Below are 22741 nucleotides of genomic sequence, written 5' to 3'. Positions count from 1 at the left end.
CACAAAAAGCTTTTGGAGAGGCAAAAATATAGGGGAGAAAGAGCTTCCTGCATAGAAATTAGCTGTAGCAACTATGCTGTTGCTTAACACTACTTTCTGAAAGCAATATAGCTGACGAGGTAGGATTTTGAATAGCAGCTAGAGATCAGAGCAGCATTTAGGCTTACCAGGACATTTAACAAGGAATGGTCAAACCAGTACTATCATAATACAGCCTTTTCGAAAGCACAAAAAGCATCAAGAGATTCCACTTAGAAGTGCATTAAAATGCACAGAAAGGGACCAGGAATTTGATCCTCTTTAGAACCATTACTGGTTATTTCACAAAACACAGACCTTCATAGAAAGACCCATCACTCCCTTGTTCAGAATCCTATTCTCCATAAGGAAAATCTCTCTTTCACATGGACTGTTGGCCAGGGAAAGGGAAACAGGCTTCTAAAGAGATGACATATTTAAAAGCATATAGTAAGGAAGATTTATTAGGAAGTGAGATGTAAGGCTGAAAACATGTCCTAATTTAGGAAAGATGTGCTAGTTATTCACTAGAAACAGAGATTTTGTAGGATGCTTGTGGAATGAGCCTTGTGCAGACTGACAGGCGGCTCATCAAGCAAGGTAACACACAAAACTGAGCCTACCTTGCTCTTCCAAACAACAAAAGCTCTGTTCCGAATACTCTAGTCCATCACACGCAGAGTCAGTTTTGACAATCATGAGAAAGAAACACGACTGGACTTAGAATTCTGTAAGTAATGTGCTGTAGGTTGGGTCTAGGGAATAAACACTTGGTTCAGTGTCTTACACTGGCCTGAGCCTGGTAGAGAATGATCCTCAGTGCCAACGGAGGTAACAGTGCTTAGAAGCACTGCTCACGGACTGCAGCACCAAAGTAACCAAGGCTGCTGGTATCATGCTGGCATCTCCCAACCTAGATGCCAACTATTCCTAGGCCATAGCTCAGAAGGTGGCCCTATGTAGCTCGGGACAGTAGTTAACACAAAATTGCAACTCTGAGAATAAAAAAACATATACTTGATGAATAAGTGATAGTTAAACTATGAGTATGAAATAGTTAAACCATAATTTTAGCTCCAGAATATTTCCTACAACGTGATTTTACCCTACTAGCAACGTTATAGTCACTCATTACCTGTGATTGAGGTAAGTTATCTCACACATGCCACAGGATGAGAACCCATTATTCAACCATCCAACATACCATATTCCATATCTTAACTTATTCCGGGGTGACATGTTTGCATATGCTAGGCCCTGATATGCCTTTGGCATTTTAAGCAGTGTAAGCACAGTGTGAAACAGTCAAGTAGTACGAGCATCAATTTTGAACATTTTTAAGTGCCTTCAAGCTCTTTTCAGTTTTTCTTTCTTGCATTATTTTTTAAATAATGATCTTCCCTAAACTTGAACTGTGCTACAGATTCTGTTACTTGCTATCTGATTATATTTATATTAAATTTATATTTATATTTATATTTATATTTATATTTATATTTATATTTATATTATATTTATATCCTGTACTTGCCCCAGGCATGATTTTGACACAGACAACCTACTGACACAAACAACATGACCAAATTATGATACAGCCAGGTCTCTCAAAATTCAGTAAGAGACATGACTAAATAAAAAGCAACAGCTATCAGCCACTGCTGCCTCTTGGCTGAGTACTACTTGCTGGCATGAAGGTGGGTTCACTTCCAACCAAGGCCAGAGGGCACCTGACCAAGAGTTCTTCCCCTACACTACACTCCAGAAGCTTGAGGACTGGACTGGAGCCTCGGACTGGAAATTTTACCGTTGGCTGCTGCAGCCCAGGAAGAGAGTGAAGTAGCAACACTGAAGCTGGGTTCCAGCTCTGTCCCAAAAAGGGACAAGAAGCAATTAGGACCAACTTCTTAATCCACCTGTCAGTTCTCTACAGTTATGAAAGCTGGCTCTCTTCTGATCATGCAGGTCCACAAAGGCATCAGGATCAGAACTAACAAAGCACAACAGCCTACACTGACCTTTATTTTGACGTTTATTTAGTTGTCATTTACCACACAGGTACTACAATTAGGTTCAAAACAAGGGCAAGCCTACTTTTTGGATATAAAAGAACCTGGTCTCTGTAAAGGCAAAAGGCACAAAAATTTTGCAAGCAGTATATAGGGTAAGCCCACGTAAGCAAAAGCAGTTCAAGTTTCCAAAGCCAAATCATGGCATCATAAAGGAGGTGAAAAAAAAATATGGAATTAATGACCTCATATGTACTTATTAAAGGAGAATAAAAAGTATAATCATGTATTTCCCATAGCTTCTACAGAAACCATGTAGTTTCTGTAATTGTATGTAGTATAGCTAAAGAACTATGAGTTTAGGGATTGCTATTACAATGCTATTGATATTACTATATTTTAAACATACAAATCAATACATAACTTTGAAGTTGAACTTTTTGAAGTACTTCCAAAGATTACTGTTAAAATTAATTCAAACTTACGGCATACAAAGGATACCAAAATCATACTTGATAACATTTGGGGGATTTAATAAGAATTATCCTTTTAAAAACTTCTGATAAGGAGAGCTGTTTCCAAGATAACAAGTTTTAAATTTCAAAGCAAGTTTTGTGTGTTTATTTATGTATGTATGAACACATGTAAACACACACAGCTTCTTTTGGACTGAAGTATTATATGCTCGATAAACAGGACAAGTCTGTATATAAACATGAGGACAAACAAACATTTGCAGGGAGATTTCATAATCACAGTAGAACATTTTCAAGGCCATTTATACTTCATTAATGCTATGCTTTAAACAAGTTCGCACATGTATAACATCTGCAAGATTCTTCTGGTAACATAAAGCTCACATACAATTATACGTAATTTGTGAACAAAATACAAAACTTGTTCCTCATGAAAGAGCGTTTCTCTCCAATCATTATCTCTTACAAAATAGTGATTATAAAAGATCAGCCTCTTCTTGTGCCTAGCTAACTCTCTATCATACACTAAATACTGTTTTACCAAACAGTTCTCGGATACAAACTGAATACTGCATGGAGCAATAGTTATTTTTTAACATGCATAGGCACAAATAATTTTCTGCAGCAAATTTAGTTTTTCGTTTACACAGACCAAACCCACTGATTTCACAGTCATATTCTACCTGACTCATTGGATCATATCTCAGTTGTGCTTTGACACATGGTTTACAAAGTAAATAAAATTTGTGCTTCAGGCACATATCTGTGAGTGAGTAAATCTACAAATTATAATGCAGGGTGAGTAGCAGAAAGGTGAGCACATTTTTAAGCACACAGAATGAAGGATGGGAGACAATGAGAACAGTAATGAATACACATGCTATATACACACATCACAGATCTAGCAGTAATATAAGAAGATAGCAAGAAGGTTTTGGGTTGTTTGTTGGTTTTTTTTTTATTTACACATGCATGCAATTAGTAACAGCAATAAATAAAAGTTGTAGACTGAGGTGTAAAAAAAAGAGATGACCTGTGACAACTCTTTGTCATCAGATTCTTTATGTGTGTATAAACTGATGATTCTCTAAAGAATTCTAAAATATTGGCTGTCATTGTCACTGTTAACATTTAAAGATTAAATTAATTAGAAATAAAGAATGGTAAAAGAATAAATGCTAGAATTTCCACATACTACACTAGACAGGTATGAATTAAAGCCAAAGTACTCAGACCACTGTTAGAGGAAATTAAGTTAGCAGGTGGCACATCAATACTGTAGTCTACAATAAAAGACACTGAATTATTTTTATGTTTAGTCAGGCAAATAGTTTGCATTTCCTGAATGATAGGCATAGGTTTCAATTGTTTTCCTGTTCTAATTTTGAGTAGAATCTATTTAAATATGATATTACTTAAAATTTACCTGTCCCTTTGCTATCAGGTAAGCAACAATCGAAGTATGTCCAAACTGGGCAGCCAAATGAATACAGCTACATCCTTCTCCATCAATTAGCGACGGATCTGCCCCATATTTCATCAGCTGTACAACCATGGATAAGTGACCCTGTCTAAATGCAACAAAACACAAAAAACAAACAACTGAATAACTATATACGAAAAACTATTAAAATTTGAATATTTGAATACAAGAAATATGGTTAGCAGTTAATTACACTACCAGAACTTCTGCACTTTGATTCATACTTTGAAAATAACAATTGTCACAATCTGATTCTGCAACTGAGTAAGCAAACTCATTCACATGAGCAAATTCTATGCAGCCCAATGCATGCATCACATGCCACTGGCTTAAGTATGTTGCATAATAAAATGCCAATCAACAAAAAAACCCAAGTTATTAGTTTAGAAATCTAGTCTATTGTGACTTCTTCCAATCCACATATGAAACCTCCTACTTCAGGAGATGTCAAACTGGCTATACACTCTCACTTTTTGTGGGGCATATGGTTTATCTTTCTACTATTAAAAACAGTAGTGAAATAAAAGTAGGAAGAAAAAAAGGAAAACTGAAGGCCTACACTTCCTCCACACTACTTAAAAGCTTAAGCATCTTTTTGGCATAATAAGCATAGGCATATACTTCTTGTCGATATGGTGCCTAACTGTCAGCACACAGTTTCTGACGTGAGCAAAAAGACCCTTCAAATGTCAGAAGCAGCTTTGGACAATGCTTCACAGAACAACAGATTACAGCTATGAACACTGGGAAATTTAATCAAGCTTTTGTGTTATTAACACAGAACGTAGAGCGTGAGCTGTAACAAAAAGAAATATACAAGCTAAAATCTTTAATGAAGGCTAACAAGCAAGTCCTCATCTTCAGTAAACAAATTATTTTGATACATTAAATGTTCTAAAAGCTCATTTTTTAAGTCTCCTTTTGCAGTCTACAGTTAAAAATATTAATATGGACAGCATTCCTTTCCCGCCTATTTCTAGGCGGTTGTCTGAAGGAGCAGCTACTACTTGAAGGCTGTCTTCAATTTTCCCAGCCATTTATCATTCTCGGAACATCTTCTACATCATAAACTTGATTTTAAGTGCATCTTAAAAAAAATCTACATGCGTAATAGAACAGTGCAAGGCCAATGTCACACAAAACCATCCCAAGCCCCATCTGCACAAGTGTTGCTGAACTGCAGAAGACTGACAAAAATAAGATCTCCAAAGCAAGAGTAAACCAAGGTGACTATAGACTCTAATTTTACTTTACTCTTTTTCCTATCATAGCAATCATCTTACTCTACATCAGAAAGAGATAAGACAAAAACTGAATTATATGCTGAAAGCTCCTGTAGCTCAAACATACCACATTCACAGTGTGCCCAGTTAGCAATGACTGAATTAATTCTTGTGCAAAGTATTCCCTGAAAACACGGCAATTTCATAAATCAATCAGTAGCAGATTCCAAGTTAAGAAAAAACACAAGAAAAGAAAATTCCAGAAGACTCTTCCCCACCTTGTTGCCCAGTGAAGAGGGGTAGAATTTAAATCTCCTCCAAGCTGATCAACGATAGCACCTTTTGATATATAGTATCTGGAGTAACAAAAATAGTAAACATTATTGCTTGTCTTGGTTAAATATAAAGGACACACAGTAAGCATGTTTGATATTGTATGAAACAGGCAGTTACCGACTGGAAGATCAGAACCTTTCCTTGTCTTCATATAACCTTCCTTTTAAGAGGTCATGCAATTTTTTGCCTTTTTGATGTGGGTTGGGAGAGTAGGGATTCTTCCTACTGTGTTTTAAACATGCTGTGTTTTAAACATTGTTTTAAACAAACCTAGTTTGGTTCTAAGGTAAAGCAGAGTAATTGCTATATATATATATCAGTACAAACTGTCCTACCACAGAAGTATTTAATAAAATGGATTCTTGTAAAATATGTAGGAGTTGCTGCATTAAAAAGAATTCTGAATTAATGGTAAAAGAATCTGCTGCTAGAAGACTTGGATAGTTAGAGAATTTTGGCTAAAATGGCAAAACTATACACAATTCAACTTGCAGCACGTATCATCACTGGAATGGCGCTGCTGAAGTCACTGTTCCAAGAGCTCACACTTAAGTTTTGTGTTTAGCCAAGTACTAAGATTTTTTGCATACTTCTCAGTTGTTATTAATCAAAGGACAAAAACATATGAGTATTTAAGAAATACTTCTAAATGATGGGCTAGAAATTATTTTTCCCTCAAGAATATTTATAAAAAGACGAGCTACCTGTAGGAACAAAACAAGTTACCCATATTTAACTGCAGCAATTCATATTCATAGTCATTTGTACTTTTTCTGTGTTTTCCTTGCTGTTTTATATGTCACACTAAACTGGCAATACTACTTTTCCTTTGTGAAAGAAAACGTACACCTTAGAAACAAATTATTGTTTTTAAGAAACAGACCTTCCTGGAAGGCTTCTAGTTTTTCGTTCACTACTGTATAAGCCAATGGAAAGAAAATTATCACTAACAGACCTTTGGAAAATGCTATCTAGCTATAGATTCCTAAGTGCTTGCACATTTCAAGTACCTGTGCCTGCAGACTATTCGCTTTCAAAATACCTGTCAGGTATATGTGAACCCTGCTCTCCCACCCACACAAACTGTCCTTCAAATCCTCAGCATTGAGTTTCTGGCACCTCAATTTCCTCTAAGTGTTTCAAGACATGGCAAGAAGAAAGGCAACAAACAGAACAATTTGAAAAACGTTACTCTAAGTAACTACCTTCTTTTTCTTTAGTGCTTACTGATTCAGAGTGAAACTTCAAAAACAGCCCAAAAGTTACCTTTAGGAACAGAAACTGAAAAAAAAAAAGCATTAGCTATCTAGGTCCACACTAAAAACATTTAAGGGAAAAGTCCTTTTATACAGTGGCTTTAGAGCCATCAGATACAATGAAGTACTTCAGCAGACTTGGCAAATTCATACAAACTCCGGTTTGTGTGACAAACAAGATCTGCTCTGATCGACGGGGGACAGCCCACTCCACCGGTCTCCAACACCAAAGGAACAAAAGTGCAACATCTCTCTGCTGAAGTTCAGCTTCTGGATTTCTCAATGAGAACATCTTGTTAAAGTCTTGGTCCCACGTAGGTGAAAAGACAAGGTGTATATAAGGTAAAGGGACAACGTAATTTTGTTATTGTGAAGCGAAGTCTCAACTACCGAAGTACAAATTTGAAAAAGATACTGAGAAGCTATTTAGTCCCCCTTGGGAAGGAGTTCCCAAGGAAAGCTTGTCTAGATAAAAGACACCACAGAGAAATTCACAGTCAAAGCTTGGATCCATCTCGCTGATGTGACAGCCACTCATGGGGAGGTGAACATTAAACAGATTGTCATCATTCAAACACTGGTCCCCGCAGAAACACAGAGTATGTTCAGATTCTGCTGAGCAGCAGCACTGCTTACTGGTTAGTACGTTTTATTTAGAAGGAAGAATTTGCAGTTTGACAACTGGGAAAAGACAAGGCGGCGATCGCCTGCCAGATGGCGCATTGAAATAATATTTTATGTTTCCTTAAGGATGTGCTTAGACTAAGTTGAGATTTATCGCTGCATTTCAGTTTCAGTACACATAAATAGTGAGATTTTTCTGCAAAACCAGACTGAGAACTTAACCTCCTTGTCTAGGTAGATCTTGCAGAGACAATTTTATGCTTGGTAAGAATGTCCCTGGAAAAAGGAGGAACTGGGCGATTCTACTCTCAGTGAGTCATCTAAGCTTCCATGCTAGAAGATGCCAGGTGCACAAGTCCTATTTAAGCAATCTACTTACATTCAAAGCAAGCAGACCTGATAAGAGGTCACCTTAAGAAGAAAATACTTCCACTGATCTCCGCATTAGGATCGCTAAGTCTTTGCCAGGCGTTTGAAAACTGCTCCAGCTTGCATTCAGTGCTTGTGGAATCAAAGCGCATGCAGTCATTGTTGCTAGAAAGAGGAAAAGTAGAAAAGAGATCCTTGTCTGGAGAAAGTTTGACAGAGGGAATGGGGAAACGCAGTCAGTAGGTAACTGTAGAGATAAAAGGCCAATTTTTGCATTTTTACAAAACTGAGTTGAAGACAGACCAATAGATCGGTGTCATGATGAAAAGAAAATTACATCGTGGATGTCTGACACTTATCCCTAATCCTACAGAAATAAGAAAAGGTTCTGTAGTTTTCCTTACAAAATATCAACGGGCATCACCGGTATCTACACTGAATCTCAAGTCTCACAATAGACAGGATGAAAAAATATTAAAAACAAGAGAAGTCTCATTTTCAGCCTGCACTCTCCATAGGCGAGCTGCTAAGCTACTTCATTGGGAAGACCTTATATAGTCAATATTCAGTAAGCAAGACACTGAGATCTGGTATCATTAGAGCAGACCACTTACACTTAAGACTCTATCCCTGTGTTACCGAGCTCACTAGCCAACGTATTTAATGCAATTATCCACTGCACATAATGGGCACAAGAGAGAGGAGACTTGGAGAAAGATGTGATAGGATCAAACAAAAAGAAAAACACAGAATCATTTCATTCTAAGGAAATAGAATAACCCAGTGTCTCACAGAAGAGAGAGCGAGAGACCACGCGACATGCTGGGTGATATAAACTAAAACCAATCAAGACCCCCTAAAGACAGAGGAACTTGGAGCGTAAAGAGCTGCATCAGGAGGAATGAATTTTACAAGCAGTTAAACACATTAGCACTCTAGTAAACAGCAGGAAGAAAATGCAATGCAGTATGTCAGAGTGGTAGAGATGCTTCAAGAAGGGACAAGAGCTTTGACATATTGTCAAGGAAGAAGGAAGAATTAGACACATTAGATTTAAGAGCATTCCATTAAAGTTATGTTGAAATAAAATTCTCAGAACAAGTTTCCAGCACTCAAATGTAGGTGGAAAGATTTCCCTAACATATAATAAAGACCTAACTGGAAATTCAAATAGAGATTTAAGCACAGACTTCCATCTATCTGAATCTCACATTTTCATTTTGAACCACTTCTATGTCCAATATAATTGCTATAGCAGGAAATTGTTAGCAACATGCTTGGAGGGGAAAAAAAAGGTAAAATACAACATGAAACACTCGCATGCTAAAATACTTCTTTCACAAATTTAGCTTCAAAAGAGGACTAAGGGGGAATTTAAAATTTGTTCTGGTTTTACTTCGTAAAAAATTAACTCTGTAAAATATTTTGGGCAGGTATTTTTTTGTTTTTTAAGAAAAAGCTGTAGCATACATAAAATGCTAGTGAACTAAAGCATTAAGTCATAATCGAGTATTACACAGGTAGATTCAGTGCACTGCAAAGCTTATACAGAAAGTATACATAAGTTAATACAGAAACATTATCCACAATATAGGCCTATTTTTCAAATGCCTCATGTCATACTAATGTTTCTAAATGATGAGACATTGCCATTCACTTTTCAGACCTTACAAAGACATATCAAATGAGATAGCATATCTGTAATACAAATGTGTCTTCCAACAGCCCAAATAAGATCAACAATTCATTGCACATAATTCATTATGCATTCAAGATGGATAAAAAAAGTGAGCTCAAAATATAACAACTGTTTTTAGATGCTGTACTTTTCTTAAAGAAAAACAGCTATCTGAAAAATTTCAGGCATTTTGGCATGACAGAAAGCACACTGGTTATCTATCTTATCATGAAGGGAAGATACCAAATGCAGAATTATGGTTTCCATGATAAGCTTCTACCCACAATAAAGACAAAACCTGGTGTGCTATCTATTGCATTAAATAAAAAATGTTATTTCAGAAACACTGAATTATTTCACAGAATTGTTTAGTTTGGAAGGGACCTTTGGTGATCATCTAGTCTAACCATCCCTGATCAAAGCATCTAGATCGTGCGTCTAGGACCTTGTCCAGTTGGGTTTTGAATATCTCCAAGGATGGAGAGTTCACAAGCTCACGGGACAACCTGTGCCAATGCTCAGTCATCCACACAGTAAAGTAAGTGTTTCCTGATGTTCAGACGGAATTTCATGTGTGTTTTAATTTGTGCCCTCCCCCTCTTATCTTGCCCCTGGGCAGAACTGAGAAAAGTCTGGCTCTGTCTCCTTTACTGCCTCCCATCAGGTATTTATATACATTGATAAGATTCCAGGTATTATACTACCATGTATCCCAGATACTTACGTACATTGATAAGATCCTCCTTGAGGATCTTATATACGTTGACAAGATAAGCCTTCTCTTCTCTAGGCTAAGTCATCCAAGCTCTTGCAGCCTCTCCTCATGGCAGATGTTTCAGTCCCTTAATCACCTTTGCGTCCCTGCACTGGACTCACCCCAATAAGTCCGTATTTTTCATGCAAAGGGGAACCCAGAACTTCACACAGATGTTCAGCTTCAACAGCTGAGTAGAGAGGAAGGATCATCGCCCGCAACATGCTGGCAATGTTTTTCTTAATGAGGCCCAGTATACCATTGACCTTTTCTGCCACAAGGCTGCACTGCTGTTCTACAGTTAGCTTCCTGTCCACCAGGAACCCAAGGTCCTTCTCATCAGATCTCAATCTTTATCTATTTACCTAACTTTATTTATTTAACCTTCTTTTAAGAGAACTGCATCAGGATACAGAAAGTCCTTTAAAAACAAGATGAGAAACGTGAACCTGAGATCTAGAAACTCAAGACCTGGTCTGATGAAGGTGCTGGTGATAAACATACAGGGAGAGAACGTGCTTAAATGAAGATGTTTTGCATTTGTTTTTATGTGTAAGTACACGTTTTCATAAACAAACTGTTTTGAAAAGTGGACTGATTGAAGAATGTGCCATGTACGCTAACTGAAAAGCGGACTGATTGAAGATGTGCAGTTTATGTCAAATATTCTAGAAACCTGCTGATTCCATAATATTTTGTGTATTTAGATTTAATTGCACGTACTTAATTCACTGTTTTGTTACTGACAGAGAAAAAAAACCATATTCTTTACACACTCAAGATCTGTAAAACAGCAAGTACTAAGAATTATCCCTTCAGAATTTAGGCTCTCCATGTTCTGAAAGATAATAATAGGTTTTAAAACATAGTCTCAAATACTATGCTCCAGATTTTATAAACTGAAAAGCAGAAAAATAACCACAAATCCCATAGCTCCCACTATTAAAGACTGTTATCACTTGAAAGGAGAGGTGCTGCAATGTTACCTGTTTTAACAACTGTGTTTTAAAATGCAAAGAAGTTATTTGTTAGAACTTTTTGAAATGCTGAATGAAGTAGAAATTTCCCCTTGCATCATATTAATCTTACTTCTTGAAAAACATTCACTACCATCTAGCATCAAATTTCCCCTCCTCAAAAAAGAAATTGGGTATTTCAACAAGTATACCATAGTATAAAGAAATTGCACATGCAGCTGAACAGCTGTTCCACGAGTTTATGTCATCTGAGAAGTGTCTGAGCTTGACTTCTGGACATCTAATAGGTTTTATTTTTGTTAACTGTGTCATCAAAACATTGCGGCCAAAATGCAAATTAGGTCTTTTGATTACTCCCCCTGCCCCCAAATTTCAAGAATAAAAACTAAGTTTTAAAGAGAATTAAGGTTATTTAACACCCTAAAAAAAGAAATCAACATTTTTAAGGACATGATTGGTTTATGTTTAACTTAAAGTGTAATACATACTTCACCAGATCTATCCTGTTGTTGATTGCAGCCCAGTGGAGAAGCGTCACATTTTCTTTGTCTGGTTGTCGTACATCATAACCTGCTTCCACCAACTCTCTACATCGTTCATATATTCCATACCTTGAAGAAGAAAATAAGAATTTTCAAAGTTGTTACCTTGGATAAAAACGCATTCGGTAAACAACATACTTACATTCACAACACAAAAGCTTCAACAGAAGAGGAATGAAGCAGAAACTTTACTTTCTGTTTCTATGATTACAGATCTCTTGCAACAAGAGGTTTCCACTGGCAGAAACTATATTAACCAATACAAGATTTTACAGAAAACTTGTCTCCACAGCAAACGATACAGTCGAGCAAAGGAAAATATAGATAAGTATTAAACGAAGTATAAATAAAACTCTTCTCTTCCCAGGGACTCTGCTACATTTGTTTCTCCCACCTCTGTTCTCCTTCCTCTCCATCTCTTGAAGACCAAAAGAGCTTAGCCAACTGATTTGACAGTATCTTCCTAAAATTCTAATGACAAGATCATCAGATCAATTACAAACACTAACAGAGCTCAAACACTTCCCATTTTTCTTCTCAGATAACAAACAAATAGCAATTTGTCTGATATAAATTAGTACCATCTACTTTTTTATACCACTTCAAAATTCTATACTTTAATACAAAATGAATTATTTCATTAAAGATGACTATTAAATGTGAGCTACCTTCATTTGAAAAAAAAATTCTGCATACACTTTGAAAGTTGAAACAATTCAGGAAGCATAAACATTACTTAGGCATCTTATGTGGGACTAACTCCAACATTAAATAATGTTTGTCTTGATGCTTACACTGTTTTACCACCTATTTTTAGTGGCAATAAAACAAATGCAGAAAGGCAAGTAAAGGTTATGTTTCCATGTCTGTAGAACCCACAGGGATTTCTCACATCTCAAGGAGAAGACTGAAGTGTGGGCAAACCTTGAAATCAAGATAAATGCCTTGTGACATCTGACTTCTGCTAGAGCAGAATGTTAACAGCCTCTCAAAGTTGGAGTTTAAGTAAGTTTTCCTTATGCTGCTTCTACGTTCTACTTTCTGCAGAAGAGACAGCCTTAGACAACTTAAGGCTCCTTTGCTCCACTTGATCAGCTTGCGTAACTGATGCCAAGACCTTTTTTCCAGGGTAGTTATGATTCTTACTTTTTATTTCATGTATTTGAACGGATCCTCAATCTGGACAGTGCTCCCATAGCGAAGCCTCAAATGACTCAAATCAACAAACCTCAGGAATGTTTTTGAAGCCTATCACAGGCTTGAAGCACAAAAATTAGTGGGACACTATCAAAAAAGATGTACTAGACATAACAGCCTACTTAGACCATGTTGTTTTCAACTTCTTAGGCAATTTGCACCAGAAATTATGAAAAATGCTAGAAATAGCTGTCATACCTATAATCTTTCCAAACATTACAAAAGATCAGAACAAAGACTATTGTGTGCAGTACATACCAATTGGCAACAAGCCTGTAAAACTTGGTCCCTCAGACTGAGTAAAAAAGCAGCAGTCATGAATAATTTTGAAAACAAAGCTTTGTTTTTAATCAGTTGGGGGTGGGGGCAGGGGGGAGAAGAGGTTCGGTTTACGAAGACTTAAAAATATGCCACCAGCCAGACAAGATACACATACTCAGACACACATAACTGCCAGGAAAACTGATAAGGTTCTAAGTCCGGCCAGTCTTGAGGCACACTATCTCCCAAGTCCCAGTCTAGATCAGCAGCGTGGCCTGATGAGCGTCTGTTCAAATAACTTAACACGTACCATTCCTGACTGTCACAAGAACACAATAATGCTAACTTTTGTAAAGTGTAAGAGACAATCACGTAAACCTTTCATGTAATGCATTAGAATTTGCCTTACGTGTACTGGTTTTGGCTGGGATCAAGTTAATTCTCTTCACAGTAGCTCCTGTGGGGCTATGTTTTGGATTTGTGAGCAAAACAGCGTTGACAACACAACAATATTTCAGCTGTTGCTGAGCAGTGCTTACACAGGGTCAAGGCCTTTTCTGCTTCTCATGCTGCCCCGCCAGCACAAGAAGCTGGGAGGGGACACAACTGGGACAGCTGACCCCAACTGACCAAAGGGACCTTCCATTTCACACACCACCATGCTCAGCAATGAAAGCTGGGGGAAGGAGGAGGAAGGGCAGCATTTGGAGCTATAGTGTTTTGTCTTCCCATGTAACCATTATGCACAATGGAGCCTTGCTGCTCCAGAGATGGCTGAACACCTGCCTGCCAATGGGAAGTAGTTCATTAATTCCTTGGTTTGGTTTGCTTTGCTTGCATGCATGGCTTTTGTTTTCCCTATCGAACTGTCTTTATTTCAACCTGCGAGTTCTCACTTTTACCCTTCTGATTCATTTCCCTGTCCCACTGGAGGGCAAGTGAGCGAGCGGCTGCATGGAGCTCAGCTGCCTACTGGGGTTAAACCACATTACTACTGGTCAGCTACAGTAAACTGTACACATGATTTATACAATTGTCCTATCAAGTTAACTACACAAACCAAAATGAACCTCCTTGAAAGTAACCTCTGATACCTAGTCAAGTTTTTGTTAGACCAAGATAGGTATAACCAAGCAGCACTGTCACAGTCTTGGGGGGGGTGGGGTGAGGTGTGTTTGTTCTTTGGGGTTTTGGTGGGGATTTTTTGTGGGTTCTTTAATTTTATTTAAAGCAAATCTCTAGTCTCACAGAAAGTGTGATGCTGCTTTCTGAAGAACTTTGCTCAAGAGATATGAAAATGAAGGAGAGCTGTGGCAAGCACGTGAATCAACTGTAGCCTGTTGAGGCAGAACGCTGTTGCCAATGCCCCTGCAGAAGCCCCGAGAGGATGCTCTAATTGTGCTCCACTGTTGTATACAAATACCACCCTCTAGAATTCACCCATACCCTGCTGTGGGACCCTGGGTAAAGACTACTGCATGGGTTGAGATACAACAAGGACTAGCAGGAACGGATTCCTTCCCTGGACTTAGCATCATAGACTTCCCCTCCTCCCCACCAGAAGGCAAGCTGCAAGTCACAGGTACTTCCTACCGCTTGGCGACAAAACATATCATGAAGTTCTGCAATACATCAGAAGAGCCTTCCCAGGAAAACAAGACGCTTTCCAAAAGTTAAACTGAAAATTAGGTATATAGCAATTTTTTATTTAAGTCACCATCAGTTTGTCTGTTCCTAGCAATTTATTTTGGTACCTTGAACTCAATCATAACTGATTACAAAAGATGTAACACACAATGTATAATTTCATAACTCTTCAATTTATTAAATTGTCACAAGAGGACTTAAGGATCTAGACAGACAAAAATCTGCCTGGCAAAAAAGGTTAGGAATTTACAACAATTTGCTCCTCTTCCTGGAAACAGCAGGCTCTCTACAATTAAATAAAACACCACATCTGATGCAGTCATGGTTTCTTGAGCGCTGTCCCAGAAATGCAGCATTCTTCTCTCACGTACTACCTACAGTCTTCTTCGATCAATTTGCTGCAGCTGACTTCACCTTGCCTTCTCCAAAGGCTCATCATGCACTGTTAAGATTACAAAATGAGACGGTCGCCTATTGCAGACACTTGGCATAATCGTGCTCATAATGTTGTTATAAAGGGCTCTATGCTCTTCAAGAATGAGGAATAGAGGAAAAGATTCAAATCCTCACAAGAGACTGATGTATTAACCTAAGAAATTTTCAGCATCTGGGTGAATTCTAGAGGGTGATGCTGTTAGCATCAATATGGAGTATAATTAAAGCATGCTACTGAGCTTGCCTTGTTCTGAAAGAAATGAGACTAGTTCTTCCAGGGCAAAAATACCACTGTGCAAGCTCCTTTCACTAGCAGAGTCTCTAAGCCATTTTGGTAACTAACCTGTAACATTTTATTTGTCAACACAGGTTAAAGATATTCTGAATATAATACTTTCAAAAACAGTATCCCAGAAGCCTTTTGCATTTTAAATATGTAATCCATTTTTTAATCTTTTGTCTGCAAGCAGATCGACTCTTGGAAATAGACATTGCCAGCTTTGCTGCATGATTAACATGAAATTTGGCCACAGTACTAGGAAGGAATCTCTCTTCAGTGAGCACATCACCATACCAACAAACAGTAGGTAAGCCAGGAGCTCCCTCCCTCATCTTGCCATCATCGTAACTCCAATCAAAGTTGCTGTAACTGGAAATGCAATTAATAGAAAAATGATCTTTTTTATCTTTTGAAGTCTCCTTCCCATGAAGGATGGTGGTTAAAGACTAACAAAGCCTTTCATACCTTCTCATGTTTGTGTTAAACAGCAAAACAGTTTTGTTTTCAACAGCAAAGGGCTAACTCAAGAGCTGCATAATGAACTGTTAACAGTGATGTTGAGAGACAAGAGAAATTCAGCTCTTGCATATGTTCCAGCGCCTCAAATTGTCTAGACAGTTGTGGCTATATTACTAGCCTGGTTAAAAAAAAAAATCCCACCCTTCCATATGAACTTCAGCTACATTTCACTTTCAGCAATATAATCAAACTCCATGGGCACAAATGACCAGGCATAAAGAATGCGCACCCCTGTCACGGTCTGCCCATCCTCTCCTGTGAATAGCTGAAAAAAGCCAGGAGTAATTGTCACTTTGGCAAACCCTCACCAATTTGAATTATTCCATATGTATCCTATTTTTTTCTTATCAGCTACCCTATGAATGATGAGAAATAGTGAGGAAAAAAGCATGTTCTCAAATGTATCCAACAATTTTTTTCCTGAGCAAGATTCAGTATTTTTCGTATTTCGTGCTGCACTATTTCACAACGCACACGACTTCATTTTGAATGATCTCAGTGAATAAAACTAACAGAAAAGTTAATCTTGCAATAATGAAATCGTAACACTTGAGCACAAGGAATCCATCTTCCAGAAGTCACAAAACCACTTGTTAATGTCATTAATATTTAATATTCATGTTCATAACGGTTATTTGATATACTTTCAGCATAGCTGGAATTTGCCCAAGTTCACTACAAGCAGAAGGTGCCTATTCACTCTCAACAGAACTGAAAATCACGATGCAAGGATTAATGTGTCTCAGATTCTGTTCTCGTAGTCATAGCCCTTCATATACTTCTCTACCTGTGAACATTAGCTACTTTTCCTTAGTTTCATGGCTTAAGAGATTTAAAACAAAACAAAGGCAGCAACTTTAAGTTCTTATGTTAACACAGTACCCTTCCCAAGACATCAAAGTTATGACTCCAGCCTTGGATGATGCAGGGCTACTGGTACCAGAAGAGAGAGAAATAAACGTACCCCACATATCTCCATTAAATTTCACTTTTAAGTCACTTACAACTTTTTTTACAAGACTCCATTCCCTTGCAGCTCCAGTGAGAGCACTGAATGCTACAGAGGAACAAAACCAGTACACAGCCCACCCTCTGCTTTTGTAGAGGCAGAAGAAATTTGAAGACTTTCTATGCAGTTATAAGTAAAGTACTTATTAAGTATTAGTAAGCAATGTTCCTCCATTGCAATAGCAAAGGCAAGAATGGATGATTTTTTTACTACCACTTTGAAAACAGATTTTCAAATACATGAGTGGCCTGCTTCTGCTTTCAGAAACACAGTGGAAAATTTATATCAACCAGACTGAATTTTGCTATAACCGAATACAAGATGCCACGAGATTACACGCACATTGTAACATCTGCAAGATGAAGGGCTAAGACGCTACTACTTTTAATGCTACCTAGATGCCCTTGGACATGTTTATAACAAAGCCAGTGAAAAGTGTCCTTTATATTAATAGATATGAAAACCAAACACTACGATTTTTACTTCAGCACAAGTTTCTGCAAAACAAACACAGAGAGAGACTATTTTTGGTATAAACCATGCCTTGACCCTATGTCTGTGGGAGAATTTATCAGGAACATAATGGGGAAAAAATACAAATACTGATAAACTCTCTGCAATGAGAACATTAGCTGAATCCCTCTTTTCTATACAAAGTCTTAATTTGCTTGTAAGAGGTTATTAGATTTGTAGCTCGTAGTGTATGAGCATGTTAACTTAAGTGTCCAACCTACAGACTAAGAAGGTAAAGGACACAAACAGTTCAACAAGATATGAAACAACAAACAAATCCTTCTGGAAAAAATGTGTGGAGCTTGCAAGCTCTTACTTTCCCTTGCTGAAAAACATAAAAGGAAATGCATTATTTTACTAACATTGTTTTATTTCTCTGTAATCAAGTGCCAATAAATTCATCGTCTCAAAATAGAATTCTACAGTCAAACAGCATATGCAAAGTATAGATGAGTTTTAAACCTTTTCATCCTATTTTTCATCATCATCTTTAAAGTTTAAGGGACTATGTTCCCCATTTTCATGTACGTTGCAACAATAATAATTAGTTACTTTCACAGGAGAAACTTTTAATAATGCAGCACATCGAATACTGTAAGAACAACGATTATGAAAAAAATTAAATGACGGACTAGCTACTTAGATGACATGATTACCGGCTTCCTGCTTAGGTTATTACAAATTTAATAGCAAACAACTCTATGCTACGGCGAAATGCACCTTCTACCTGTCAAGAAGCCTACAATTTAAGTGGTCTTACATGAAATGCCAAATCATTTTGGATGACAGATCAGCTTGACTTTTTTTTTTTTTAAACAGAGGAAGATACACAACTTTATTGTTATAATTAGCTCTCAGACCATTCTCGAGACCAACAGAATTTCATTTAACTAATCATAAGCACCCCAGCTACTATTTGACTGTATCACACTAAAAAAACCCTGTTATATTCTTTTAGGGAAGTTTTGAAGTGTTCTGAAAAAAAGTAAGTGTATTGCCAATCCTATGCTGAATGCTACATGTCTGGATTTGGAAAAAAACCCACCCAAACTAAGAGACTGAAAATAATTCTTATTCTATTTGGCTACATTTTGCTTGAACTGACTGAACTGCATAGGAAGGGGAGTTCTGGCAGATAGATGAGCATCCCTTTTTTACAAAACCTTTTGTGGCATCTTACTTACATTAGCACTGAACTGAAAAGTAAACAAAATCAGCAGATATTTTAATCTAAGTGAATATTGATTTTTGAGGACAAGTGGTAGAGGATAAGATCACCTATTTTTCATACATATAAAAGAGAGGTTATATTTCTACAAAAGTGAAGAACTACATCATTTTAGTAGGAACTATATATCTTTTTAATAACACTGAATTAATATATTAGCAACATTATTTTATTGCAAGCTTTATGATATTTGGTGAGTTTGTTTTCTGCCTTAAACTTCAGAGCTTTTTCCTTTTAAGACACCTGTTTTGTATAACACAGCCTTCAAATCCTAGTAAATACTTAAAATAAAGGCGAGTTCTGCCTCTAGTCAGGGAAGGGCTGTCTGGATACCACAACTTGATCATATACCCACGCTGACAGTCCCCCTTCCCTGTGATATTAACAATTAGGGCTATGATATGAAACTATAGTCCTCTTTAGCGAGATGTTATCCTCTCTGTAAATCACGTCTCCCCATGACTGTGAGGGTACGTAATGGATGACTCGCAGCCCTGTTGATTCTTGTTTGAGGAGACCAGAAAAGAATTATAACTCAGCTGAAAGCATAAATCAGTCTAAATTTGAGGGCTAATAAGGGAAATGTGCTTTAGGGTTTCAAACATGCAATGAGCATACAAGAATGAAAGCAGGTAACTTGCAAAACCACTTCTGCTGTCATATTTCCATGCTTTTAAGAAGCAGCTAGTTTAATGCTATGCCAATATTTTCACTTCTAAAAATCCCCTAATAGGAGGATTATAGGTGGTAGTATTACTATTAAAGTATTTAGAGCAACAATTGTCAGTCAACATCTATTTCAGGAAGTTAAACTCCTCACAACTCAAAACAAAAAGTGAAGGGAACTACACACTTCCTAAACCTAAATGGAGCCTGTGTCACATGCAGAGCTGCAAAGCTGCTGTCAGTTGGAGGAGATGCCTTTTAGGGAAAAAAGGAAAGAAAAGTTTTGTCTTAAGAAGAAAAAGGCAAATAGCTCAGCAAGATACATAATAGTTTAAGCATCCAAATTAACAATACAAGAAAAAAAAAAATCTTACAAAACTGTTAGCTCATTGAAGAAAGGTGACAGTGGCGGTGGTTTCTGAATGGTAAACAATAGCAAGCTAAAACGTAGTGTTGTGACAATTCGTCAGGAAGTCTTCTGACTTAGTATGTACTACAGGACTGTGTAAAGGACAAATTTGTATCATTCATCTGCATTAAGAATGCAATTATTAAATTTGCAGGCAGTTTACTCCTACAATGCTTTCTCAGCAATAAACTCGAGTTTCATAGCAGAGCTGAAACTGCAGAATGAGAGACAACGAAGGAAGTTACACAGAGACACATTCCTTCTAACCTATAAATGATGCCAACAAACCAAGGAAACCCTCATGTTGCATATCAATGTTGCCCACTTATGTCTTAATCATCACCTACGAAAATAAACAGCACCAACAGAAAGAAAACCATACGTTCTCTTCCAAGAATCTGTCCAGCAACCACCTATATTTACAACTTACCATAATTCTTCCTGCATATTGTCATACAATGCTCATAAATCTGTCTTAACAGTAATTTCGTAGAGTTCACTTCTGAAATCTTCTACTACTGTATCTACAAATACAGATCACCTTCCACTTTATGCAAATAAAAACAAAAATCCATTTTACTGTTTGGTGAGGGTTGTTTGTTTGTTTGTTTTTTAACTAATACAGACACAGACAAATCTAACACTCAAAACTAAACTTACTGTGTGGCTTTGACAATGTCCCAAGTGCTGTAATCATCAATGTGGCTTTTCCTTCCAAGAGATTCACTATATCCATGGTTGTAATGGCTTTGAGGCTTTATTTCCTAAAAGAGACAAACTTGCTATTAGAACACCAAAATCAGCATTACTGAAGTTTATCAGAAAAAAAGAAAAATTCCTAGAAGCAAAACTAAAAACAGTACCCAGTTCAATATACCATAAAGCTACCTAAATCTGAGGGTGGTAAGCTGACTGGCCACATTTCTACATTTTGCAAAGCAGGCCACTGTAGTTCCTACAATAGCTTTCAAACACCTTCCAGAAAACACCATTTGTAACGGCAGAGTTCTGCCAAATCCTATGGTTTGTTTTTTTTTTTTTTTTTTTAAGAAAGTTAACAAAAAAGTAACAGCAATTTTCTTGTTTTTTGTTTGAGGTGGGTTTTTTTTTTTGGGGGTGGTGGGGTATAAATGCAACATAGCATAAAGAAAGCCATTGGCCATAAACTGGCAAAGTTCACTGTGCTACTACAAATAAGTGTCACACTTCAAATAGCATAGTCAAGTACCTTCTAGAAAATAAATAATTGGGAACGATTAATACCAATGACTAAAACCTACTGATACTTTATAGATTCTTCAACTCCAGCCCCAGCTTCAGAGGTGACCTATGTATGTTTAACCTATGGGTCTCAGAAATAAATGGCATGACCATGACATGTTCTTCACCAGATACAGCTCCCTACAAACTTAATTCTTTTGATGAAGGGCAACACTTCAACCCTTAATGCTTCCCTTGGTGGAATGTATATTAAAACACTGTATTGACAGATAACTAGGGTAGCAACATACCATTTTTCTTTACAAACTGCATGCATGTGAAAGTCAGCTCAGCAAGCTGAAATTGAATGATGAATTTTATACAACTTCGACAATTTTCGATTTGTTACAAATACTGTAGCTGATTGCCTCCATGTATCAACCGTGCAATTCAGAATAGCTACATAAAAAAGTATAAGAATTGGAACAGTGAAGCAAAAAAAGAAGCAAGCTCTCTGAAAGTTCTAAAAATGCATTTCAATTGACTAAAATGTGTTATTTACTTTTACTCAGTTTTCCCCAACATATAGTTCCATGAGCAGAAACTTGGTTTCTTTAATCTATACCTGGAAATACTTTTAAACACCTTATGAAAGGTGTCTAATTAAGGTTCCAACTTTCACTTAGTTATTAAAATGAGTGATCAACTTCATTATTATACTAAACATTTTCATTTTTTTGAAATAAAGTTATCCTGAGTCAAGACAACCATGATATAATACACCTAACCTTAACAAGGATTCGTGGTCACAAATCCCCGCCACCTTCTCTCCCAAGAGGCCAATGTTGCCCAGCTAGCTTCCATGACTAAGAGACGTATTAGGGCTAGGACGACCTCCTATCGCCAAGATGAGCAGGTCTCCTATCCTCACATTCTCTCAGCCGTGCAATAATTTCTGCAAAAGGAGCTCTTGGTCACAATGAGAAGCATTAGCAACCTTTTACTGTGTCCAGTTGCGGCTAGTCAGCCAAAGTGTGTCCTAGCTTCCTGTGACAACATTCACCAGCTCTCTGTTGACTGCAATGGGAGTTTAAACACTGAGCTTGCGAGCAGACGAGTAAACTTTGCCCTCTGACTCTCTTCATCTGGAACTTACTCCACTCGGCTGTATAAACACAATGCCTTCCCGATAACTGGATGCTGGTAATCAAATCAGTCATGACAATTTTTTCTCATTGAAGTTATTTTAAAGGTATTTCTAGCCTAAAATTATTACAAGCATTATGTACCTCTTTTAGAGAGATAAAAACACTTAAATCTGAAAACCACATTTTAAATATCTGTTTCCAGATTTCAACATAATAAAGTGCCACTGAAGCAGAAGTCTGAAAACTTATACCAGTTATAACCTCAGAGCAAACTATCAAGAAGATAGCCTAGTTGCAAATCCCAAAACTCTCAGTATTCATTTCAAACCCAAGTAACTTCAGTAGAGCATGTTTGTATTTGTTACATACAATGTACCTGTTTCAGGCAAGGGGGAAAAAAAATCAAATTAAGAGACATTCTAATACATTAAATATATTTTGCAGTACTAAATTGTACTAAATTAATATAGTCATTCATATAGTTAGA

General features: G+C 37.1%; 1 protein-coding gene across 4 annotated transcripts in view; it reads right to left on the bottom strand.

Annotated features, from left to right (window-relative positions):
- Window positions 1–22741, bottom strand: part of ZDHHC17 (zDHHC palmitoyltransferase 17) — a 78133-nt gene that overhangs the window by 38081 nt on the left and 17311 nt on the right. For 3 of the 4 annotated variants that reach the window (XR_015706355.1, XM_087764796.1, XM_087764794.1), the window contains exons 2-5: window positions 20567–20670; window positions 11689–11811; window positions 5485–5562; window positions 3927–4071 (exon numbers count right to left, since the gene is read on the bottom strand). Coding sequence is in view for 3 of the 4 variants with exons in the window: in XM_087764796.1 (XP_087620922.1) it covers window positions 3927–4071; window positions 5485–5562; window positions 11689–11811; window positions 20567–20670 (450 nt within the window). In the remaining variant the exon portion in view is untranslated. Of the gene's footprint in view, window positions 1–3926; window positions 4072–5484; window positions 5563–11688; window positions 11812–20566; window positions 20671–21417; window positions 21514–22741 lie in introns of those variants that run through there. The other variant, XM_087764795.1, reaches the window with a different exon arrangement.

The sequence above is a fragment of the Nipponia nippon genome, unplaced genomic scaffold, assembly GCF_047370975.1.
Source record: "Nipponia nippon isolate SJK-2023a ecotype South Korea unplaced genomic scaffold, ASM4737097v1 scaffold_3, whole genome shotgun sequence".
Taxonomy (NCBI): domain Eukaryota; kingdom Metazoa; phylum Chordata; class Aves; order Pelecaniformes; family Threskiornithidae; genus Nipponia; species Nipponia nippon.
This window is presented reverse-complemented; position numbering and strand designations above follow the sequence as displayed.